Source organism: Eptatretus burgeri, chromosome 5 (genome assembly GCF_056783735.1).
Source record: "Eptatretus burgeri isolate ZD-2024b chromosome 5, Ebu_testis_v1, whole genome shotgun sequence".
NCBI classification, from domain to species: Eukaryota; Metazoa; Chordata; class Myxini; order Myxiniformes; family Myxinidae; genus Eptatretus; species Eptatretus burgeri.
Window position 1 is genome coordinate 47,795,088 of NC_140965.1, and position 21,193 is coordinate 47,816,280.

The 21,193-nt window shown below is 39.1% G+C and overlaps 1 protein-coding gene across 2 annotated transcripts in view; it reads right to left on the bottom strand.

Moving 5' to 3' along the window:
- LOC147026378 (CD109 antigen-like) overlaps window positions 1-21,193 on the bottom strand; it is a 156,538-nt gene that overhangs the window by 67,913 nt on the left and 67,432 nt on the right. For both annotated transcript variants that reach the window (XM_085881763.1, XM_085881762.1), the window contains exons 8-10: window positions 18,417-18,504; window positions 7,534-7,615; window positions 2,462-2,612 (exon numbers count right to left, since the gene is read on the bottom strand). In XM_085881763.1, the coding sequence (XP_085737889.1) occupies window positions 2,462-2,612; window positions 7,534-7,615; window positions 18,417-18,504 (321 nt within the window). The remainder of the gene's footprint in view (window positions 1-2,461; window positions 2,613-7,533; window positions 7,616-18,416; window positions 18,505-21,193) is intronic.

Sequence of the window (21,193 nt, forward strand, 5' to 3'; positions counted from 1 at the left end):
AAAGGCCGGTGATGAAAGATTATGGCAGGAGGCGGGTGACAGAGGGGGCATTACTGAAGGTGTGGGAAGGGCATTTCAAAGAGCTGTTGAACTGGGAAAGAGGCAACGGCAAGCGAGAGCTACCATATCATGTAGAGGGGAAAGTGGAGTTTGTGGAGGTCACGGAGGAGGAAGTACGCACAGCATTGAAGAGGATGAAGAAGGAAAGGGCACCAGGCATTGATGATGTGTGTTCAGATATGATAATTGCAGCAAAATAAGTCAGAGTCAGTTGGACGAAGAGGCTGTCGAACATATGTATGAGAGAGAGTTCAATTCCGGAGTGGAGAACAGGGTTATTTGTGCTGATATGGAAGGGTAAGGGTGATGTTCAAGATCTGGGGAAGTACAGGGGCATTACACTCCGCAGTCATGTTATGAAGGTGCTGGAGAGGATTCTGGACAGGAGGATAAGGAAGAGGGTAGACATGGAGATCGGAGAAGAGCAGGAGTTTAGAAAGGGTAGGGGGGTGACAGATGAGATGTTTGTGCTGAGACAGCTGGTGTAGAATAGGTTTGGAGGGTCAAGGTAAGATGGCATTGGGATTTGTGGACCTGGAGAGGGCCTACAACAATGTCCCGTCAGAGATGTTGATGGCGATACTGAAATGGATGCGTGTGCCAGAAGCAGAAGTTAGGTTGGTGGAAGGGATGTACAAGGGAACAAAGGGAAGAGTCTTGGTTGGTCCTTGGATGTCTGAAGAGTTCAGCGGGAACATTGGTTTGAGGCAGGGAGCGCTCTCAGCCCATTCATGTTTTCATGGTGATGGAGCTGGTAAGCAGGAAGGTAAGCTTGAGAGGTAGTATGCGGAGGATACTGCATCCAGACGATCTGGCTGTTGTGGTGGATAGTGAGCAGTAGATGCAGGAAGTACTGTGGTAGGGGAAGGAGGCATTTGGGAAGCATGGGCTGAAGATGAGTATGGAGAAGACCAAGGTGATGTGGGTCAGGGAGCAGAGAAAATAAATGAATGTCAGGTTCGAGGGGAAGGAGAACAGACAGGAAAAAAGGTTTGAATATCTGGGAGGAACAGTGACCCGGGATGATAAGTCCGAGGCAGAGGTGTGAAGGAGGATTCAGGTGGGTGCGAATGCATGGAGGAGGGTGGAGGGATTAATGGCAGACAGAAAGATGACAAGAAAATTGAAAGGGAAGGTTCTGATGTCATGTATTCGGCCGGCCTCACTTTATGGGCTGCAGATGGTGGCACTGACAGAGAGAAAACAACAGAGGCTGCAGGTTTTCAAGAACAACTCGGTCAGGAGGATTGCAGGGGTGAAGAGGGTGGATGAAAGGAGCATGGATGAACTGATGGAGGAGATTGGTATGCAGGTGAGTCCGACTGGGAGATTGATGAAATGCTGGCTGAGATCGGCTGGACACTTCATGCGGATGGGGGAAGAGAGAATGGCAAAGAGAGCAGATAGGTTGAAGGAGCAAGATGAGGGGAAAAGCAGTAGACCATGGTCTATCTTTGGGAGGATTGTGTGAGGAGGGATATCTATGAGGTAGGGGTGGTTGGAGAGTGGAGAGAGTTGGCTGAGGACAGAGGGTGTTGAAGGAGTATTGTGGTCAAGGCAGGGCAGAAGCTTGGTGCTATCGGATCTCACCCCTTATGAAGGGAAGAGGAGGAGAAGAAGAAATGCTCAAGTATGTAATTCAATAGAAATAACATAAAGATTTTAAAGTTGCAGAAAAAAGAAATTTGGAAGTTTACCGCCATTGGTGCAGCATCTTTTACACCACCTTATTTAACATATTACATTAGTTCTTCCTGTCTGTTATTTGTGTCCTTTATCACGTTGCAAAAAACAGTAAGTTTCCTCTTTGGAATGAATTTCAATTTTGTTTAATTGCTCGACAGGCAGAGTGGAAAAATTATCTCACTCCACTCTGTACAGGTACGATCAGGACCAATTCAGATAGAAATACTGCGAAACTACTCTTGTGTTTTCTGATTCATGTTCTGATTCTTGTTCAAAATATAACTTTCATTTGAAATGAAGTTGTTTCTTGATCATAAACTGACATTTGTCGACAGACAAACAGAAGTTAACCAATTGCTTAACCCCACTTTTCATTTCACAATTCTTGGGTAAAAACACTTCCATGCTACCTAAATGCCAAACACAAAAGCCTTATAAAAGTTGCTTTTCAAAGGTACAGGTGTCACTTGTTACCATGAAACCAGGTGTTACTTGCTGAAATTATTGAGCCATTTGAAAACCTTATGTGGTTAAAAATATAGATATACTTGTACTGTATTAAATTATTTACCAAGTGTTCTTCTATGACCAAGTTAAAACAAGATAATGACACAATAACATGTTGGAAGATGTTCAGAATTAAACTCAAAACACCCTTTTGTATTTGATTTCACAGATATTTACATTGCAATTTAATAAACTCAAATGTGCTTACCTGTCTGCTCACTAGTAATTCGGGCATAAATAGACAACTGCACAATATTAGTATCAGAGATAAACATTCTTCGGCTGAGCTGAAAGAACTTCCTCAGGTGCAAATCATGCAGCTTTTCTCGGGGAATTGTAACAGTTGCAAGACCAGAAATCTGAAAAAAAAGAAAAAAAAGACATAACATTTCATAGCCCCCATTGTTTCAGTAATTTTGCTGTTCGGAGTTGAAGGGCTTTCCCATATTTATTTACATCTAAAATTGCCGTCAGTCTCCCAGTTGGCCATCTTTGATCAGATTGCAAAATACAGTTAGATACAAGTGTATGCCATCGAGCACTATACTTTTGCCAAATTTGAATAAAATCGGACAATGCATGTCTGAGAAATGGTTGGGGACACTTTAAGTAACAAAATGGCCACCAGTCGGCCATCTTGGAGCTTATCTTGAAAGATAATTGCACACATATGTAAGCCATCATTTGTTATCTGTGTGCTCAGTTTGAACAACATAAGTAAAGGCATCTCCGAGAAATGGTTGAGGACGTGTTCAAAATCAGGGGGGTTTTTTTTACAACTAAAATGGCTGCCAGTCGGCTATCTTGGATCTGATATCGAAACAAAATGCCGTGCTTATATAAGGCATCATTCATTATAATGTATACTGATAATTATCAGTATGCCAAGTTTGAACAAGATCGGTAAAGGCTTGTCTGAGAAATGGTTGAAGACGTGTTCGATATTGGTGTTTTTTTACAACTATAATGGCCGCCAGTCTACCAGTCGGCCATCTTTGATCAGATCACAAAATAAAGTGAGTTGCACGTGCATGCCATCATGTACTGTGCTTGTGCCAACTTTGAATAAAATCGGACCATGCATGTCTGAAAATGGGGACACATTTAAGTAACAAAATGGCCGCAGTCAGTCATCTTGGATCTGATCGAGAAAAAAAAACAAAGGATGTGCTTATGTAAGCCATCATTCATTATCTGTGTGCCAAGTTTGAACATCGGTAAATGCATGTCTGAGAAATACTTGAGAATTGAGGGAAAATCTTGATTTTTTTAAATGTCATTGGTGCCTTCATTATGACATCATAATTGCATATGTAGATCACTACATCCGATCAGTATGAAAATTTTCTCGGGATAATTTGGTACACAGAAAAAAAATTGATGATGGCATCGGTCACATGATTCGGCAGCAATATTGTTTATTTTTTTTTGAAAAAGCTTTCAAAATTCTTCTCTGAAATGGCTGAACAGAACGAGGCGAAACTTTACACATATGACCGCCTATGCACAAGGAACAAAACATTCACAAATATGAAATCATCTGTCACATGGTTTGGCAGCCATATTTGATTTACGCTAAAACCTATAAACATCTCTTCTCCAGAACGGCTAGACAGATCGAGGGGAAACTTCACCCAAATGTTCTCCAAGCCTTGGGGATACCAGGGTATTTAGAAATAATTGATGTCACATGGTCTGGCAGCCATATTAGAATGAGGGAAAGTCTTCAAAAAATTATTTCTCTTGAACCACTTCTTCAATGACATCAAACTTCACAATTATGATTGAGTATGGTTATGTAACTTCACAATTATGATTGAGAATTATGATTGATGGACGATATAGGTTTTAAATTTCAACCTGATGAGATGCATGGTGTGGCAGCCATAATTATTTAATTTTTTGAATATGGGTCCTTTTTTATTTTTTTTATTTTTTGGCTCACTTGAATTAGGCTCACTTGTCTGTGCATGGATGGGTTCAGGGTAGAGTAGTCGCAGCTAAAACCCAAATCCTGTCCAGGTTCCTCCTGATGACTCCAATGCAATACTGTACCTTTTTGGTCTGTGTGTGTGTGTGTGTGTGTGTGTGTGTGTGTGTGTGTGTGTGTGTGTGTGTGTGTGTGTGTGTGTGTGTGTGTGTGTGTGTGTGTGTGTGTGTGTGTGTCCTCCATAACTCCAAAACCATGACATCTCACAGCCTGAAACTTTGCATGCATACTAAGGGAACTCCATGAAAGTGAAGAGTGAAAATTGTTTGGTTTAATTAAAACACCTCTTTTGAAGATAATTAATGGCCTTATTTAATTATATCCTTTATCAGGTGCATCCTTGGCCACCTCGCTCTCTGGGTTCTTCAGGTGTATCCTGGGTTACCTCGCTGGGGTCTGAAACCGCCATGTTTTTTGGCCTGCCCAACCATGGCCTGACTTAGAAGAGGCCACAACGATTTCTTAACGATAGTTTCTCCTTTTTTCACTTTCCTCACTCATATTATTGAATGCCTGTTCATCATAGCTGTGAATCACTGGGTACATTGTATTTATTATAAACGCCTGGAGATGCCAGCGTTCATGGCTTTATTTCATTTCCACATATGAATAACCTGGGTAATTTCTTAAACTCAGCAGAATGACAAAATTTCAGCTCCAAATTTGAAATTATCAGCAGTTCCGACTCCCCCAAAAATGTTCATTTGTATAATTTGGACATAGTTTGGACATTCAAACATTGCTGCCGCTTGCCAACCATTTTTAATGGACTGCTTGCTTGAGTGCTTAAGCTGCTTGCTGAGCGACCTACAGTGGATGCCAGTACAGTTCCTGTCCTGATAGGGATGTACAGTTGGCAGTTGCTGCAAGGTAGAGGTACATATATGGGTATATTTGGATCTTTAATTTGGGGAATCTTCATGGGTGTTGGTGGCAGGATTGCGCTCTGGCCATTGCAAAACAGTTTACTGCAAAACACTAAAAACTAAAAGAAAACTGAAAACCCACTCTGGGAGTACCTCCTGTTCAGCTGCCCTTCACCTGGCAGGTCACCGGATGACGGGATTGGGTAAATGTCTTTGGGACCCCCATTCTTTGGTGATAGGAGGAAAAACACAGGATAATCTTCACAGGTCAGATTGCGGTAGTGTGTGTCGGGGTGGTGCTGAGGTGTCATCCATTAAACCATGGTCCCCTCTGGTTAACCTGAGACAGTCCATTCAGGTGGGTGCCTGGTATGTCCTATCTCTTAGAGAAGATGATCCCCTGTCTCTGCTGTCTGAGCTCCAGCACTTGAACATTGGTATTGCAGCACTCTCTGAGGTTTGGAGACCAGATAGTGGTGAGCTCATGGTGAGTGGTTACACCTACTACTGGTCTGGTCGGTCTGATCATTACCATTCCCAAGGAGTTGCTGTGGCTGTGTCCAATAAGTTGACTCCGATGAAAATTGAGGTAACACCAGTCAATGAGCGAATTATGAGACTGAGGATTTGTAACTCCTTGGGTGTCATTTCCCTGGTCTATAAATATTCTCTGACTGGGGCGAGTGATCTCACTGTGAAGGAGGCATTCTATGCCGTGCTCAAGTCCGTGGTTGATCAGTGCCCCAGACGAGATACTCTTCTAGTCTTGGGGGATTTCAATGCATCGACTGGCACTGTTAGGGAAGGCTATGAGACATGTGTCGGTCCTCATGGGTCTGGAAATGTGAACTAGAATAGCACTAAGTTCCTTGACTTTGCAAGACGTTGTGGACTGAGGGTGGCTGGTTCATGGTTTCAGCACCCACAGCCTCATCGCTGGACTTGGTATTTCAATGCTGGTGGTGCAGAAAAGGAGATTGACCATGTGTTCATTGATTGACAAGTTGATTTCCCCCCCCCTCCCCGGCTTTCCCTCAAGTCCCCCTATCAAACGCATGTCCAGAACACAACCTTCCCCTCCCTACTACCTCCCTCTCTCCCCCATCCTCCTGTACTCCTCCCCTCCCTTCTTTCTCCCTCCCCTCACTCTTTCTCCCCCCCTCTCCAACCCATTAATATTTCTGCTCGCAAAGTGACGGGTTGTATTGGCAAGTTGACTAATAATAAATGTTTTGGGTCAGAGTCAAGTGTCCGATCAAAGTGAGATGTCTTGGTACCCGATCACCTCTGTCAGCAGTTAGTGTCAGTTCTAGTTATGTCTGTGATTCATTACGAAACACACCAGTACACAAACACCACACAAAACTACACAAACACCACACAAAACAAGTCCTGGTGAAGGCCTGCAACCTCTAATTGCTCTTTTTCTTGTTCAGATTTATTATTTTTACCAACCTCCTTATCAAATATTAACATTGAACCCCAATTCATTGATGATTGAACCAATTTTGGGGTGTGATATTGAGGTTTTTCTTCCCTTTTTTTCTGGTGTCACATCATTATCGATACATATGATGTTATCGCAATAATTAGACTAGGAGTGTAGTGTACATATATTAAACAAAATCAAATCGTTTCTGGAATAAGAATATAATGGGCTGTGTATAGGTTGTGAGGTTATGCATTATGTTGGCCTTCAGCTCCATTGTCTGAAAATCCCACCAATCATTTTGGGACATGAGCATTTCAACGTGCAACATTTTATATTCTTTTTTTTATTATTAAAAGACAACGTTCATATAGTGCAACAAATTGTGGAAAAGGAAGCAGGCGTTTGGAAAAGAAGAAGAAAGAGTGAAAGACACAAGAGAGAACAAATGAGAGAGGTCATTGGCCTTCGAATAAACGAGGTGGAAAGAGAAGTGGGTGAAAAGCAAAGATGGTAATGGGCCTCAAATTTGAAAGTTGGTGTGGAGTGGGTGAGGGATTATGTGATACGTAGAGCAATAAGTTTCACAGTGAAGAGATGAAGAATTAATTGTATATGTGGAGGATGGACAAGGCCAGTATGAAGACAGAAGAAGATAGGGCCAGCAACGAGGTGACAATAAGCAAGAAATTTTCAGGGCATGCAACAGGAATGGTACAGTGGAGAACCAGGGAATATCAGCAGCATATCTCTGGAGGAATTTGCTGTGGAAATCTAAGCATTGACCGAAAGGCTGTGGTGGCAAATATATTATGGTAAACATCAAAAACATAATTTCATCAAATGATAATCAGGTGTGTGCACATTTGGGATCTGCTCCTCTGAAATGCAGTGATGCAGATGTCCATTTAAAAACATTAAACTACATTGGTTTACAGCTGTTTGTACTCCTATATTAAATTCTGCCATGTATTTGCACACCAATTAAAACTTACTGAAATGTTATTTAGAGCAACACTTTTGTCTCGACAGAATAACCTGACTGTCATCTTTCCTTTTACTGGATGTCCACGGTACCTGATAAAACAAGTTACAATAAATTAGCATCATCATCTTTAAGGCCTGCATCAAACTGTTTCCGCAAGATTTGATCAATAAGTTCATGCCTTAACAAGGAAGTATGAAAAATTTAACAAAGCTTGGTGTTAATCTGCAAGGATCCAGCATTAGTTGGTGAATGTAAATATTCCCAAGGTAAGGTGTCTTTTTTCAATTTCAATAAAACATTTATTTACATTGTTGCCAATATAAGTCCAGTAAAACAAAAATATATGAAAGTCATACTTCCACAACTTAGGGAACTCAGAAGGATACAATCAATATAACACATACAGGAGCAAATATGGAGGCACATTCAAAAGCCAAGTCTTGTATTGATATGCTTATGGACTATCAATATAATTAACAAACGAAAAATTGGACCAAAACTAACGAATGACAAAGAATTAAGGAAAAATGGTCAAGGAGAGTGAATAACAACAAGAAGAATACACAGATTTAAAAAAACATTTTTTTACAATAAGGCGAAGACTTGCAAGAGTGAATGACAAATCAATATGTAAGACAGGAAACTTTCAATAAAACGAGAACAAATTTCATTCATAAAAAGACTTAAACCAACTCACAGAAGACTGTGCCTTGACTGTTCCATCAATACTGTTCCCAAGACGTGGCTCATAATAACGTAGTGTAGTAATAGAGTTTGATGTGTGAGTCAAAGGTAGAAATAAGTTATCTTGTGATCTCGTGAAATGAGTGTGGATGTCATGAACTGCAGTAAAGTATAATAAAAAGACTTGTGGAAGGAGGTTGTTGATATGCTTGTGCATAAATATCCCTGCATGTAATTATTCCCGCACTTTCGAAGAAAAGCGGGAATATTGTGATTGTCTCCGCCGTCCGTCCATCCGTCTGTACGTCACTCTGTCTTACCCTGTAACTCCTCCTACACCGTTTGAAATAGGAACTTGAAACTTTGGGATATAGTAGATATATGTATGGGGGAAATGCACAACACTTTCGGATTTTTGATATGGCCCCGAGGAGCCGGGCCAGATGGGTTGGGGTCATGGGGGTCGATTAAAAAAAAATTGTCATAGCTTTTTAAATCAAACATATTCATGAGTTACACATTTAACAACATATTTTTTTAAACACATGATGATCAGAGGGTGCTTGGGGGGTAGGGGGTGCTTAGCAGATAGGGGGTCAAAATAGCTCCTCCTACACCGTTTGAGATAGGAACTTGAAACTTTGGGACATAGTAGATATATGTATGGGGAAGTGCACAACACTGTCGGATTTTTTATATGACCCCTTGGGGCCGGGCCAGAGGGGGTGGGGTCATGGGGGGCTGATTTTTTTAAAGTGTATTTACCATTGTACATGGTAAATTCTTTTATAAAGAACTTACTTATATGGCCCCCATGAGTGACAAACAGTCACAGGTTTTACTGTATTTATCTAATTGATTATGAATAATTATTATAATTAGTATTATACATAGTTCATTCCTATGATTAAATTGATGCACAGTTCTATATTGCTGGACAGTGTTAAATTAATGTTTCATGAAATGTTGACATGCTTGCAATGACTTCTGATTTAGTAAACATAGTAAGTCTTTGGTCATAAAGCACATCAAATAGAAAAGAATAGTCAATCCATTTTGCAAGATAAAATTTCACCTCGCGTTAATGGGACAAAGCAGTGTGCGCGGGAATATGCGATGGTGTGCCATCGACAACGTAGTTCTAGTTTATTCATGTCAAACAGTGTCAATGTGTTGTTTTGATTTTATTTTATATATATATATATATATATATATATATATATATATATATATATATTTGTATACCAAGTCAAGGCTCATGTAAGAGCGAATACACAGAAACATATAACAAGGCAGGAGACAAGAGGGGATGGAGAGGGAAGCACAAAATATCAGGAAAACAAAGACAATAGGATATCTGTGGAAGGGAGAGGGATGGGGTGGGGTACACGGGGTAAAGAACATGGACACTACAGGGACTTTCAGGAAGCAACACAGAGAATACGAAGGAGGTGTGTTTGTGGTGGATTAATGGGGTTGTGAATAACAAGTTGTGACTGATCAAAGAGTCACAACTTGGATTGGAACAGGTGATCGTTTTATCATCAGCAAAGAGAATAAAAGATAATAAAGAAAAACAAGTCTGAAGACTACAATGGTTCACGAGCGGTATTTGACGATGTAGATTGTTTCAGAAGTCAAGGATGAGACAATGTGATAATGTTTGACCAAGTTATAAAAATGATCAACATGATGTGGTACGAGTGACAGGTTATTAGCTACAAAATGTCGAAAACCCGGTTTCGTTCAACAACTTTAAAAATTTGACCTTTGCATAACCTTTAAAGGTCACAAAACAATGTTGTGGACATTAAAATAAGGAAACAGGATACGTGCTATAGCTTATTGGAGTTAGTTCATCGAAGAAGGTTGAAAACCCGGTCCCACAACTTTGAAAAAAGAAGGTCCCACAACTTTGAAAATTTGACCTTTGTGAACTTTAAAGGTAAAAGGTCAAGGATGATGACCTTTGGTGCAAAAGTTCCTCTGGAACATTCCAGGAACAATATAACGTCATAGAGGCTAAATGGCATTTCGCACTCCTCGGATTATCCATACTTTGATGAAATCAGCGTAAAAACAAACTTGAAGGGGGCGCCACGGGCAAGGTGTTCGAGATAGAGCAAAACGGTTTCAAGACTTTCGGTGGGGAATGACCTCAAGATTATGCATAAAAAATATTGTCATCCTAGCTCTCAAAGTTTGGGCGGCCGTATCATTTTTATGTCAAAATTCGCAATTTTCTAAGTCCGTGACCTTGTGACCTTGACCTTGGGATGAAAATGAAAAATCGAGCTCCCTGTGGCTATGCAGGTGCCATTGGGATAACCAAATACCAAACCCCCTGCCATATTCGACAAACCCCCTTGGAGAAGATGGATTTTTTTTTTCAAAATTCGCAATTTTCTAAGTCCGTGACCTTGTGACCTTGACCTTGGGATGAAAATGAAAAATCGAGCTCCCTGTGGCTATGCAGGTGCCATTGGGATAACCAAATACCAAAATCCCTGCCATATTCGACAAACCCCCTTAGAGAAGATGGATTTTTATGTCAAAATTCGCAATTTTCTAAGTCCGTGACCTTGTGACCTTGACCTTGGGACGAAAATGAAAAATCGAGCTCTGTGAGGCTATGCAGGTGCCATTGGGCTAACCAAATACTGAAACCGCTGCCAGATTCAACAAACCCCCTCGGAGAAGATGCAAATTGAAATTGGCTACCCCCTAAAACACATTTTTTTGGGCGTGGCTCTGCCCGTAATGGGCGCACCATGACCATTTTCAGGAAAACACAACTAGATCATGATATAAACCTCCCACCAAAATTTTATCAGGATCGGATCAAAACCCACGGAGCTATGCTCGGGACAGACAGACAGACAGACAGACAGACAAACAGACAGACACACACCAAGAACGAATATAGTGGTCACTTACTTTATCGTGAACCAACAAGCATATGGATCGTTTACATATAATAGGAAAAGAAGAGGTCCAAGTATAGATCCTTCGGGAACTCCATGGCTGATAGCTCACCATGAAGAATTATATCTTTTAACGACAGTATATTGTTGTCTATTGGTAATACAGTCTTTAAACCATTCAAGAGCACAATCTCTAACACCATAACAATCAACTTTGGAGGGAAGAATATTATGATCAATCGTATCAAAGGCTTTGGACAAATCAATAAAAAAACACCAGCGGTTGGTATACAATCTGTCAGAGGGGGGATTAGAAATTAAATCTCTCGGATGAATAAGAGCCATATCTGTGGAGTGTTTAGGCCTAAGTCACATTTGCCACGGCGGCCGTGGGGTCTCCAAAATCTACGGCCACTCGCAATTATAGGGCGGCCGCAGTATTTCCACGGTCACACAATGTAGCAGTCACATATGTTTTTATTTTTCCGGGAGCCACACGGCGTATTTATTAATTGTGGAGACCGAAAACGTGGGGGTGCCGTACGGTCTTTGATTTGATGTCGCACGGTGACCTGAGGGCGTTCCTGCGGCGGCCATAGAATTTTTAAGGCAGACGCAAGGTGCCCGCAAGGCGACCGCAGGGGGACCGCAGGGAGGCCCTAAGGCAAACGTGCGGCCAGATGGACGGTTACGAGTGGGTTTTTTTTTACCAGTTCTTTTGTTTCGGCTTGTCGAATTGCTACGGTGAACGTAGAAATGAAAAAAGTTATAACTCCGCGCTATAATTCCACGGCGACCCTACGGCGTGTAAAATATAGCCATGTGGCGTCAGGCCACCCTGAGGCCACCTCAGAAACTCTGCGGCCGCCGCACGTTTCTGTCAATTCAGAGGGCGTACGGCCGCCGTATCCTCGCCGTAGAGCAAATGTGACTTAGGCCTTACTACGAAAACCAAACTGCTGATCAAAAATAATGTTAAATTTGGAAAGAAATTTGGTGAGACTGTTATAAACAAGTCTCTCCAAAATTTTAGAAAAACGCAGAACAGATATGGGTCCGTAATTTTGAATGGCCTGATGATCGTTACTTTTGAAAATAGGAGTAACCTTAGCAAACCAGATTCAGAGGAACATAACCATAAGGAAAGATAGATTGAATATATTGGCGAAGGGGTGAGAAATAAAATATATGATAGACTTTATCACAGAAGAATGAATTTCATCAAAGCCACAACCAGTGGCATTATTTAGCTCACTGCCAATCTCATTTATTTCAAAATAATGTGTTGGTACAAGGAAAAAGATGATTTATTGGAGTTGCGCAAATAGTCCCTGAAGTGCTTCTTAGTTGGTTAGATTTTATTAGCTCGTGATGCACCAATGTTAGTAAAATAAGAATTTAAGGAATTAACAATATCTCTGGGATTGGAGTAAACCTCCTACCCATCGGAGCATGTTTGCGGACTTTCCACTTCATTAACTTTGCCAATAATTTTATACATTTCACGCTAAGTATTCTTCATGTTATTTTCATTCATGTTAAACTTATTGATGTAATAATTATTTTTTATGGCAAGTCAAATAGTAGCGGTTTATAGATTATGGTAACTCTTATAATGTCACCCATTATTCTCAGATAAATGATGTAAGAAGCACCATTACAGCCTATTTTTTGTAGTTACAGGAGTTGACAATAGACTGGGTGAGTCATAGATGATAGCCCTTTCCTCTTACACAACTTTTTGTAATAAGTGGGACATGATGATTGTAAGAGTTGATGAGCCGAGAAAGAAAAGTATCATAAGTAGAGTTAGTTTGATCTGATTTATAGGATTCCCCCCAATTCATGGATATGATTTCTGCAGTAAAATAGCACAAGGTGTTATTGTTGACATCCCTCATGACATAAATCTTTTTAACAGAAGTAGAAGTTAGAAAGCATGAAAGAGTAATCTGGAATAGAGGAAAGTGATCAGAAATGTCAGTGTTGAGGATACCTGCTGAAATATCATCATCGTTGTTGGTCAGTATATTATCAATAAGGGTAGTACTTTGAGGGGTAATGTGAGTTGCCTGGTCAATCAGAGGATGAAATCTAAATGAGTAAAAAGTATTAACAAAGTCATCAGTGGGTTGATGATTAGAACTGAGTAAGTTGAAATTACAATCTCCCATTAAATAACACAGCATCCTTTCTCTAGCAATAATATCAAGACAAAAATCAAGATGTCGTTTAAAATTTTCAGGATGAGAACCAGGAGCCTTATAAACGTTACATACAATCCAATCACAGGAAAACTCATGTTCAATTTCAATGAGCATGCTTTCATAGCTATCAGAAGACGGCATAAGGTCATCACGTAAACGATATTTCAAAGAACTATGAATAAACTTGGTCAAGGTTGTAATTAGGCATTGCAATATATGGAGCAGTCGATTCTCTGAACCAAGTTTCAGTAAATCCATTAAGTCTGGTGTTTGCATAGCAACTCGGGTGGCTGGCTTAGGATCTTAGGGTCCTGAATTTGAGCCCCGTTGGCTGCTGAATTAACACCAGGTGGGGTTGAGTCAACCTGTCATCTTTCCAATGATGACGATATGAGTAGCAGTGTACTGGTAGAGGGGCACAGAATCAGTGGTACTTCCACGCTTACAAGATACGATAGTTACCCGCCAGCCAAGCCGCCATATGCAAGAACAGAACAGAGTGAATCCGTAAACATAAAAGGAATGATTTAAGATGGACAAACAAAATCTTGACTATCATGGAAATATCTACAAAGGCTCCTGGAATTCATATAAATGATGGAGAAGCAGCTATCATATGGTATGTCTAAATCATTGAAAGTATCGTCTTTTGTGAGGAGTGGGTGAGTTATTGCCAGCACCATGAACAAATTACAAATTCCTGCTCAAACCCACTGGGCAGTGGTCATGATCTCTTCTACCCCAATTGGCCCTATTCCCTTTTAAACCCTCCCTTTTTATAGTTCGACCACAAGCCTCAATCATATATCCGAAAAAAAACCCGATGAATTTACCTACCCATCCCGCTTCATCTTCTTCAATCCTGAAAAGTGCTTTTAAAACAGGCCTCTTTATGATTAAACAAAAACAATTTTTTGTTCCAAATAAATTTATTATTAGCTTTCCAACCGAGTAAATTGATGATTAGTTTTCTAACGGTACCATTTCTATTATTCTACGACATCAGGAACTGCTACCTTAAAGCTCGAATACCTGAGTCTGCTTCTTCAATCCTGAAATGATGGGCTTCTAAAACCACTATGATTATTTTTTGTTTGAAGTAAATTTAATCATTAGCTTCCCAACCAAGTAATCCGATCATTAACTTTCCAACACTACCATTTTTATTATTCTACGATAATGGAAACCCCTTTATAGAATGAAGAATGACACATGGAAGGGCGTTTCTTCTTTTGGAAAGAAATGGATTTTGTCAGTTATATTAGTAAAAGCCAAATAATTACACATACTAATCATAATTTACAAAAGGTGGATAAATACAATGTAGTCGAGTCCACCTGATCCAAGTCCCAAGTCCAAGCTATCCAAGCCAAAGTAAGAGTCCAGCAGTCCCAAGTCTGAGTACTTGGCATTCTGAGTCTGAGTCTGAGTCCTGTGCTGAAGATGTATCGGAAAGTGGAACAAAAAACAACCAATTCATTTGTGTTTTGTAAATGAAGACAATTAAATATCAAAACCGACCAACAGTGTAACTTGTTATTTGCATCAATATTTTATTCCATATTATGGCCCTCTTGCTGTGGTAATATTCCATATTATGGCCCGTAATATATTAGGGGGAGCTTGCCTCTGGTCTGGCGTTACAGAGAGGGGTGCGGGTGAGGGGGTGTTAGATTTTAGCAAAAATATTAATTAATAAACACAAGCATGAAGCAATATTAAAGCATTAATTAATGTTTGAAAAGCCCTTTATAAATCATTGGCAATCACAGATCATTTACCACCATTTAATACCACGATCTTGAACACCACCTCATATATAAAATGTTTGATTACTCTTTTGTAGCTTAATAATGTTTAGTTATATAATATATAGGAATAGTAACAGCAATGATCATTGTATAACAGAAAATGAAAATGGAAATAGAGCTTTTAAAAACGACAACCTCCGAGCCCTAGCATGCACTCGTGCAGACAAAGTTAATTGTGCTGTGCAAATGTTGGTCCAAATGTCCCAGCGACTGCAGTTCATTTATTTTACATCATATAAGTTAATGTGATGACTTGTTCTTGTCAGCAACATCGCCTCGTCACTGGTGACATTAAAACTTGACTTCGACATTGGGAATTTTTTCCCCAATCATTCACAACGATAAACACAAGCATGAAGCAAATACTAAAATTTATAATCCTGATGTTTTCTCACATCGCTAATCACATCTTGTCTGAATATTAACGTCAGTCTGTACTCTGTAGTTTCTCTTTTAATAATGCAACTAAAGGATAAACTTGTATATAACATATTTATGAATGTTATCGACTAGTATAGGCCTTGTGAAGCCTTGTCGGGCCTGTTATTAAAAACACTTAATATATAAATTAAACATACAGGAATTAAACATGTGTCAACTACATGTATGAAAGTCAAATTCAACATTAAATATTAAAGTTTAATGCATCATTAAAGGAGAAATTACTTTGCATTTTATCTAAAGAGTACACATCTTTTAAAGTGCTTTTAGTCAACAAAAGTAACATTTTGGGTAATATGGCAAATGTCAGACTTGTGCATTAACCAATAGTGCCATAAAAATAACAAATAACGGCTTTCTAAGGACTGAAAAATCTATATATTTAGAAACGAGTGCTCCATTACTACGCACCACTTTAATAAACCACACAAATTACATACTTATTGCAAATGTATGTTATATTATCCATGTGAACATTTTATATCTTGAAAAAATGAAGACATAAATATGATATTACATGTGAGTTCAAATTAAGATGTTCGAGTTTGACATAAATGTGGCAAAAAATGCAGTAAACTCTGTAAAGAGAAATCTAACTCCCGTTTTCTCGATCTAATTTGAAAAACATGTTTTTAAAATGCAAACTAATATTGGAAGAAACATTTTTATGTTACTTATTGTCGAGGAAACTGATTCCGACCTTATTTAGATGATTTGGTTAGTTTATTTTAGCCTGAAATCATGCTTGGAACCAAGCTTTTCTGCTCCTTATTTTCACTCTAATTCATTCTTTTTTTGTTGTTGGATTTGACATTCCAATAAGTTTTTGTAATCACAGTTATCCCTGCTCACTGTTTCATTTTTTATATTTTTTATTTTTAAGAACAACAAATAATTTATCTCTCACCGTAACCCTCACCCTTATTTTTGCTCGAATTCCTTCAACTTTGGTCAGATTTGACATTCTGATTACTTTCTGTACTCACAGCAATCCCCTTTATACTGTGATATGGTTCTTTTTTTCTTAAAACAAACATATATATATATATATATATATATATATATATATATATATATATATATATACATATACAATATATATACATATATATACATATATATATATATATATATATATATATATATATATATATATATATATATATATATATATGAAAAACCCGAATCGTAACCCCAACAGCTTGGAAATCACTGTAGGTTGATTCCCGAAATTCTATGGTGCTCAGATTTTAACTCATCAGGGAAGCATTTTCAGTTGAGCAGTGGCAAATCCAGGGGGGGTTTCCGGGCAACCAGTTCTGGGTCACCAGGGAACCCTTGGGTTTGCCAGTGTAATGGTAAATATTTTTTGTTGGGGGGGGGCGGTTCCGGGCAACCAGGAACCCCCCCTCCCAACAAAAAATATTTACCATTACAGTGGCAAACCCAAGGGTTCCCTGGTCACCCAGAACTCCTAGTATGTCATATAGTTGCTAGTATGTCATATAGGCACTATCATCACTCAGGTAGGTCTCACTAGTCATGATATTTTAGATTTAAACTTGAAGTTTATTGAATTCAAGCTATTTTATTTTTAGTTATTCATTTAAATATTGAATTCATTAACTTTTATATCTTTTTGCACAATACATGCATATCAAAGAATATGTGAATGTGCATTTATTTGAAAGCTGCAATAAAGTTTTCATAACGTTCATATGACTTAGATTTTCTGTTATTTGGAACCCCCCTCCCCCCCTACTATACTCAATTCCTGGATTTGCCCCTGGTTGAGCAGACCAAATTTTGAGGTCCTGTCTCAAATAATAATGGAGATATGGAAGGCATCATCTTCGCCAATCAGCAGTGAGATATAATTGCTTCTTTTTATTGGTTTGTCAAAACGTGTGAATTAACACCAAACTTGTTGATATGAATGTCCAAAAAATCGTCTTTTTTCATGTTTACAAGTACAATGATGTAAAGTATGTTACTACGTTTATTAAGAAAACAAATATGTCAACGTAGTTTATTTTAAGATCTCTGAAGGCAGTGTATAAATAGATGACTTGTTCCCAGTTTCCTTTCACACTACAAAACCTCATTCATATTACTTTCGAAAATGTACCTTATTTTTATGTGGCACTTAAAACTAAAGCTTTCATAGCGTTTAAAATCAAGCCATTTAGTGTTTAGGTTTTAAGTGATTCAGCAAATCATTGAAACTGCTCTTTGAAAAAAAAAATGTGTTTTGGATCGCACTCCATTACACGAAGGGACAGAGTTCATGTTTAATATCTCTAAAAATCTGTAACATCGGTCAGAGTTATTTTCATTTTCCTTTGTGCAGGATTGTTTAATTATCTCTGTTAATCCTTTATAATCATCTTCTTCATGGTTGCAAAGTACGAGCATTTTAGCGGGAAACCAATTAGGCATGGTTTCTGTATGTGCGGGATCTTGCTGCTGCACACTAAAAGTTTTATTGCACACTTTTTATTTCTACAGTACCCTAAAAGTTTTACTATGCACTAAATTTTGCCAGACTTGAGCAGGAATCAGCCTGAGTCCGAGTTCTTAGCATTCAGAGTCCAAGTCCGAGTCTTGAAGAATCGGACTTGATCTGGATTCAAGTCAGGGTGCAGACTCGAGTCCTACATCACTGGATAAATACCAATGTTTTTTTTCCTTGTATTGTGATTATTGTCCTTTCCTTGACCTAAGACTGATAATATTCAAAGCTGTCTTGCAACGGTCTCTATAAATATTTTGAGCATGATTCATAATAAACAATGTTTTGATACGGTAATAAAGTTTACTTACCTTACAGAAACAGTGCCAGTCAATTCATCAGTGCTATTGAGAGCAAAATAAGATGGAAAATCAATATTGACACGAGGATCTACATTTCCTGCAAGCACCCACAAGGAAGATTATTAACCAGGTCTCGCAAGTCATCGAGTTATTTTGAACGCAAAATAATAATATCAGGACACAGATAAATTAAAGATGAGTAAGTAATTGAAAATATTAAAAACTAGAAGGGCACTATTCGATCTCATGACATCTCCAGATATGCCTCTGCCCACATTATTACATCATTATACATACTTCCACCAAGTTTGATTTAAATCCTTGAACTCAGATTCAAAATATTAAAGAATTCTAGCCACCAGATCATGTGTCCAATCAGGTTGAAATTTGAAATATATATTCCCCATGACTATGAGATCCTAACTGCAATGTTTCACGTCGATTGATGAAGTGGTTCAAGAGAAAGAATTTTTTGAAGATTTTCGTTCAAACCAATATTGCTGCCAGACCTTGTGACCTATTAATTATTTGTGAACAAGCTGGTATCCCCAAGACTTGGGGAACAAATGGGTGAAGTTTACCCTCGATCTATCAAGCCATTCTGGAGAAGAAGGTTTTTAAAGGTTTATTCGTCAAAAAATTCATAGCTGCCAAACCATGTGATCGATGACACCATAGTTGGAGAACTTTTTCTTCCTCACAGATAGGTGATCATCACTATAAAGTTTCACCTCGATCTGTTCAGCCGTTTCAGAAGTTTTTGAAGGTTTTTATGTTTAAAAAAAGATATGGCTGCTGAACCATGTGACCGAAGATGTCATCAATTCCCCCTGCCCCCATACAATTTAGCCCAAGGTGACCCTCAAAATTTTTTATAATGATCGGATAAAGGGTTCGACATATGCAATTATGATGTCATAACAAAGTCACCTCTGTCATCGTTAAACAAGTTTGATTTAAATTCCTGAACCCAGATTCAACATCTATACCAGTGATCTCACAATTTTTTAGAAGGGGAGCCACTTTTGCCGACAGGACATCAGTGTGAGAGGTGCCAAATCGCCGTAAGCACTCCAAAATGGCTGCTATTAGGCCCGCTTCGAAGTACTCTTTTTTCTGTTGTGGTTACTGGGCTGTAAGCATAATTGTTCGTACACTGCCATCTACTGTTGTAGTGATGTTACTTTTACACTTCGCATTGGAACCCTCATTTGAAACCATTGGGTCAATTTGATAGCATTTATGGTGGATTATGATTTGTGTACTATCTGTGACTTATCGGTTGCGTGTCAGAGGCCACACTTTAGGCTACTAGGGGGCCACCCGTGGCTCGTGTGCCGCGCAATGAAGAACAAGGATCTATACTAATAAATGGCTGTGTGTGTGTGTGTGTGTGTGTGTGTGTGTATGTGTGTGTCCTCCGTAACTCCAAAACCATAAAGCCTAGCAGCCTGAAACTTTGCATGCACATGAAAGGAACTCCAAGGAAGTGCAAGAGTGAAAATTGGGTGTTTGGGTTAATAAAAAAAACCCTTTTGAGGATAAATAATGGTCTTATTTAATTATATCCTTTATCAGACGCATCCTCGGTCACCACTGTCTATGGGGTCTTAAGACGTATCCGAGGTAACGTCACTCAGCTCTGAAGCCACCATGTTTTTTGGCCTGTTCAACCATGGAACAGGCTACAGCGATTTATTAATGATGAAGTTTTTTTTTCACTTTCCTCACTTGTATTATTGAATGAATGTTCATCAGAGCTGCGAATCTGTGTATACATCACTTTTTTAAGTGCTATAGTTTTCAACTTAGGAGCATGGAGTGATTTCATGGATTTATATATGATTTTCCACGATCTACTCTCACGGACTAATTGAAGTATATCATCAAAGTATTATGTCGGTTTTGAGGATCGGATATCGTCCGGATGAAAAAAGTGTTGAAATCTGGAGTGAAATCTGATAATATGGATATATTTTCTTTAAGCAGCCAATGTTATGCTCCCCCCTTCTCTATAGATACACAAGAAAATGTGACATTTCCAAAGCATTAAACTTATCGTTTTCTTCTGTTTGGAGAATTATATTGAGTAAACAAAAGATTTAAGAATGTGCCAAAATTAACCAGCTTCATTGAGCTAGATGATTTAATGCATTCACTGCTTGACCTCACACCCTGTCCCCCAGAGGGACTGCTCATCCAAAGCATCTGCCAGATGTGTGTCAATACTTTTGGAGGTTTTGCAAGGTGGTCCACATGTAATCAAAGCAAATCTGGTGAAAAACGGACTATTTTAAAATGAAGTTCTAACGTTTGCACAGACCGCGTATGATGTACCACGTGATGCGTGCACAGATGAGTTGGCAACATTGCAGATTATCTGCAATGTTTACTGTATCTTACGGGTGATTAAACTTTGCGATATCTCCAGGGTTGTTCTACATTAAACAGCAACTCTTTTGTGGATAAACACATTATTTGAATGAATTCATTTTATTTCTTTAACTGCTGCGTGTGCGGTGCAGACCAGCTTTAAAGTTAAAGGGGTCCTATATGGTATGCAGCCACATCCTGGCCAGCCGTTCCTTATCAACCATTTAATTGGAGTGCTTGCTTGAGTGCTTAAAAATCATGGACTTCCTCTGCCATGGCACAGAACTTAGTTACCACCCCCATCTGTGCAGACCAGTACAACACGTGTTCAAGATATTGAGCCAAGGTCAGAGTGTTTCACATCTACGTATGTTGGAAGCAACGTTCCTCCTTTCCATGGAACCTGTTTCGTC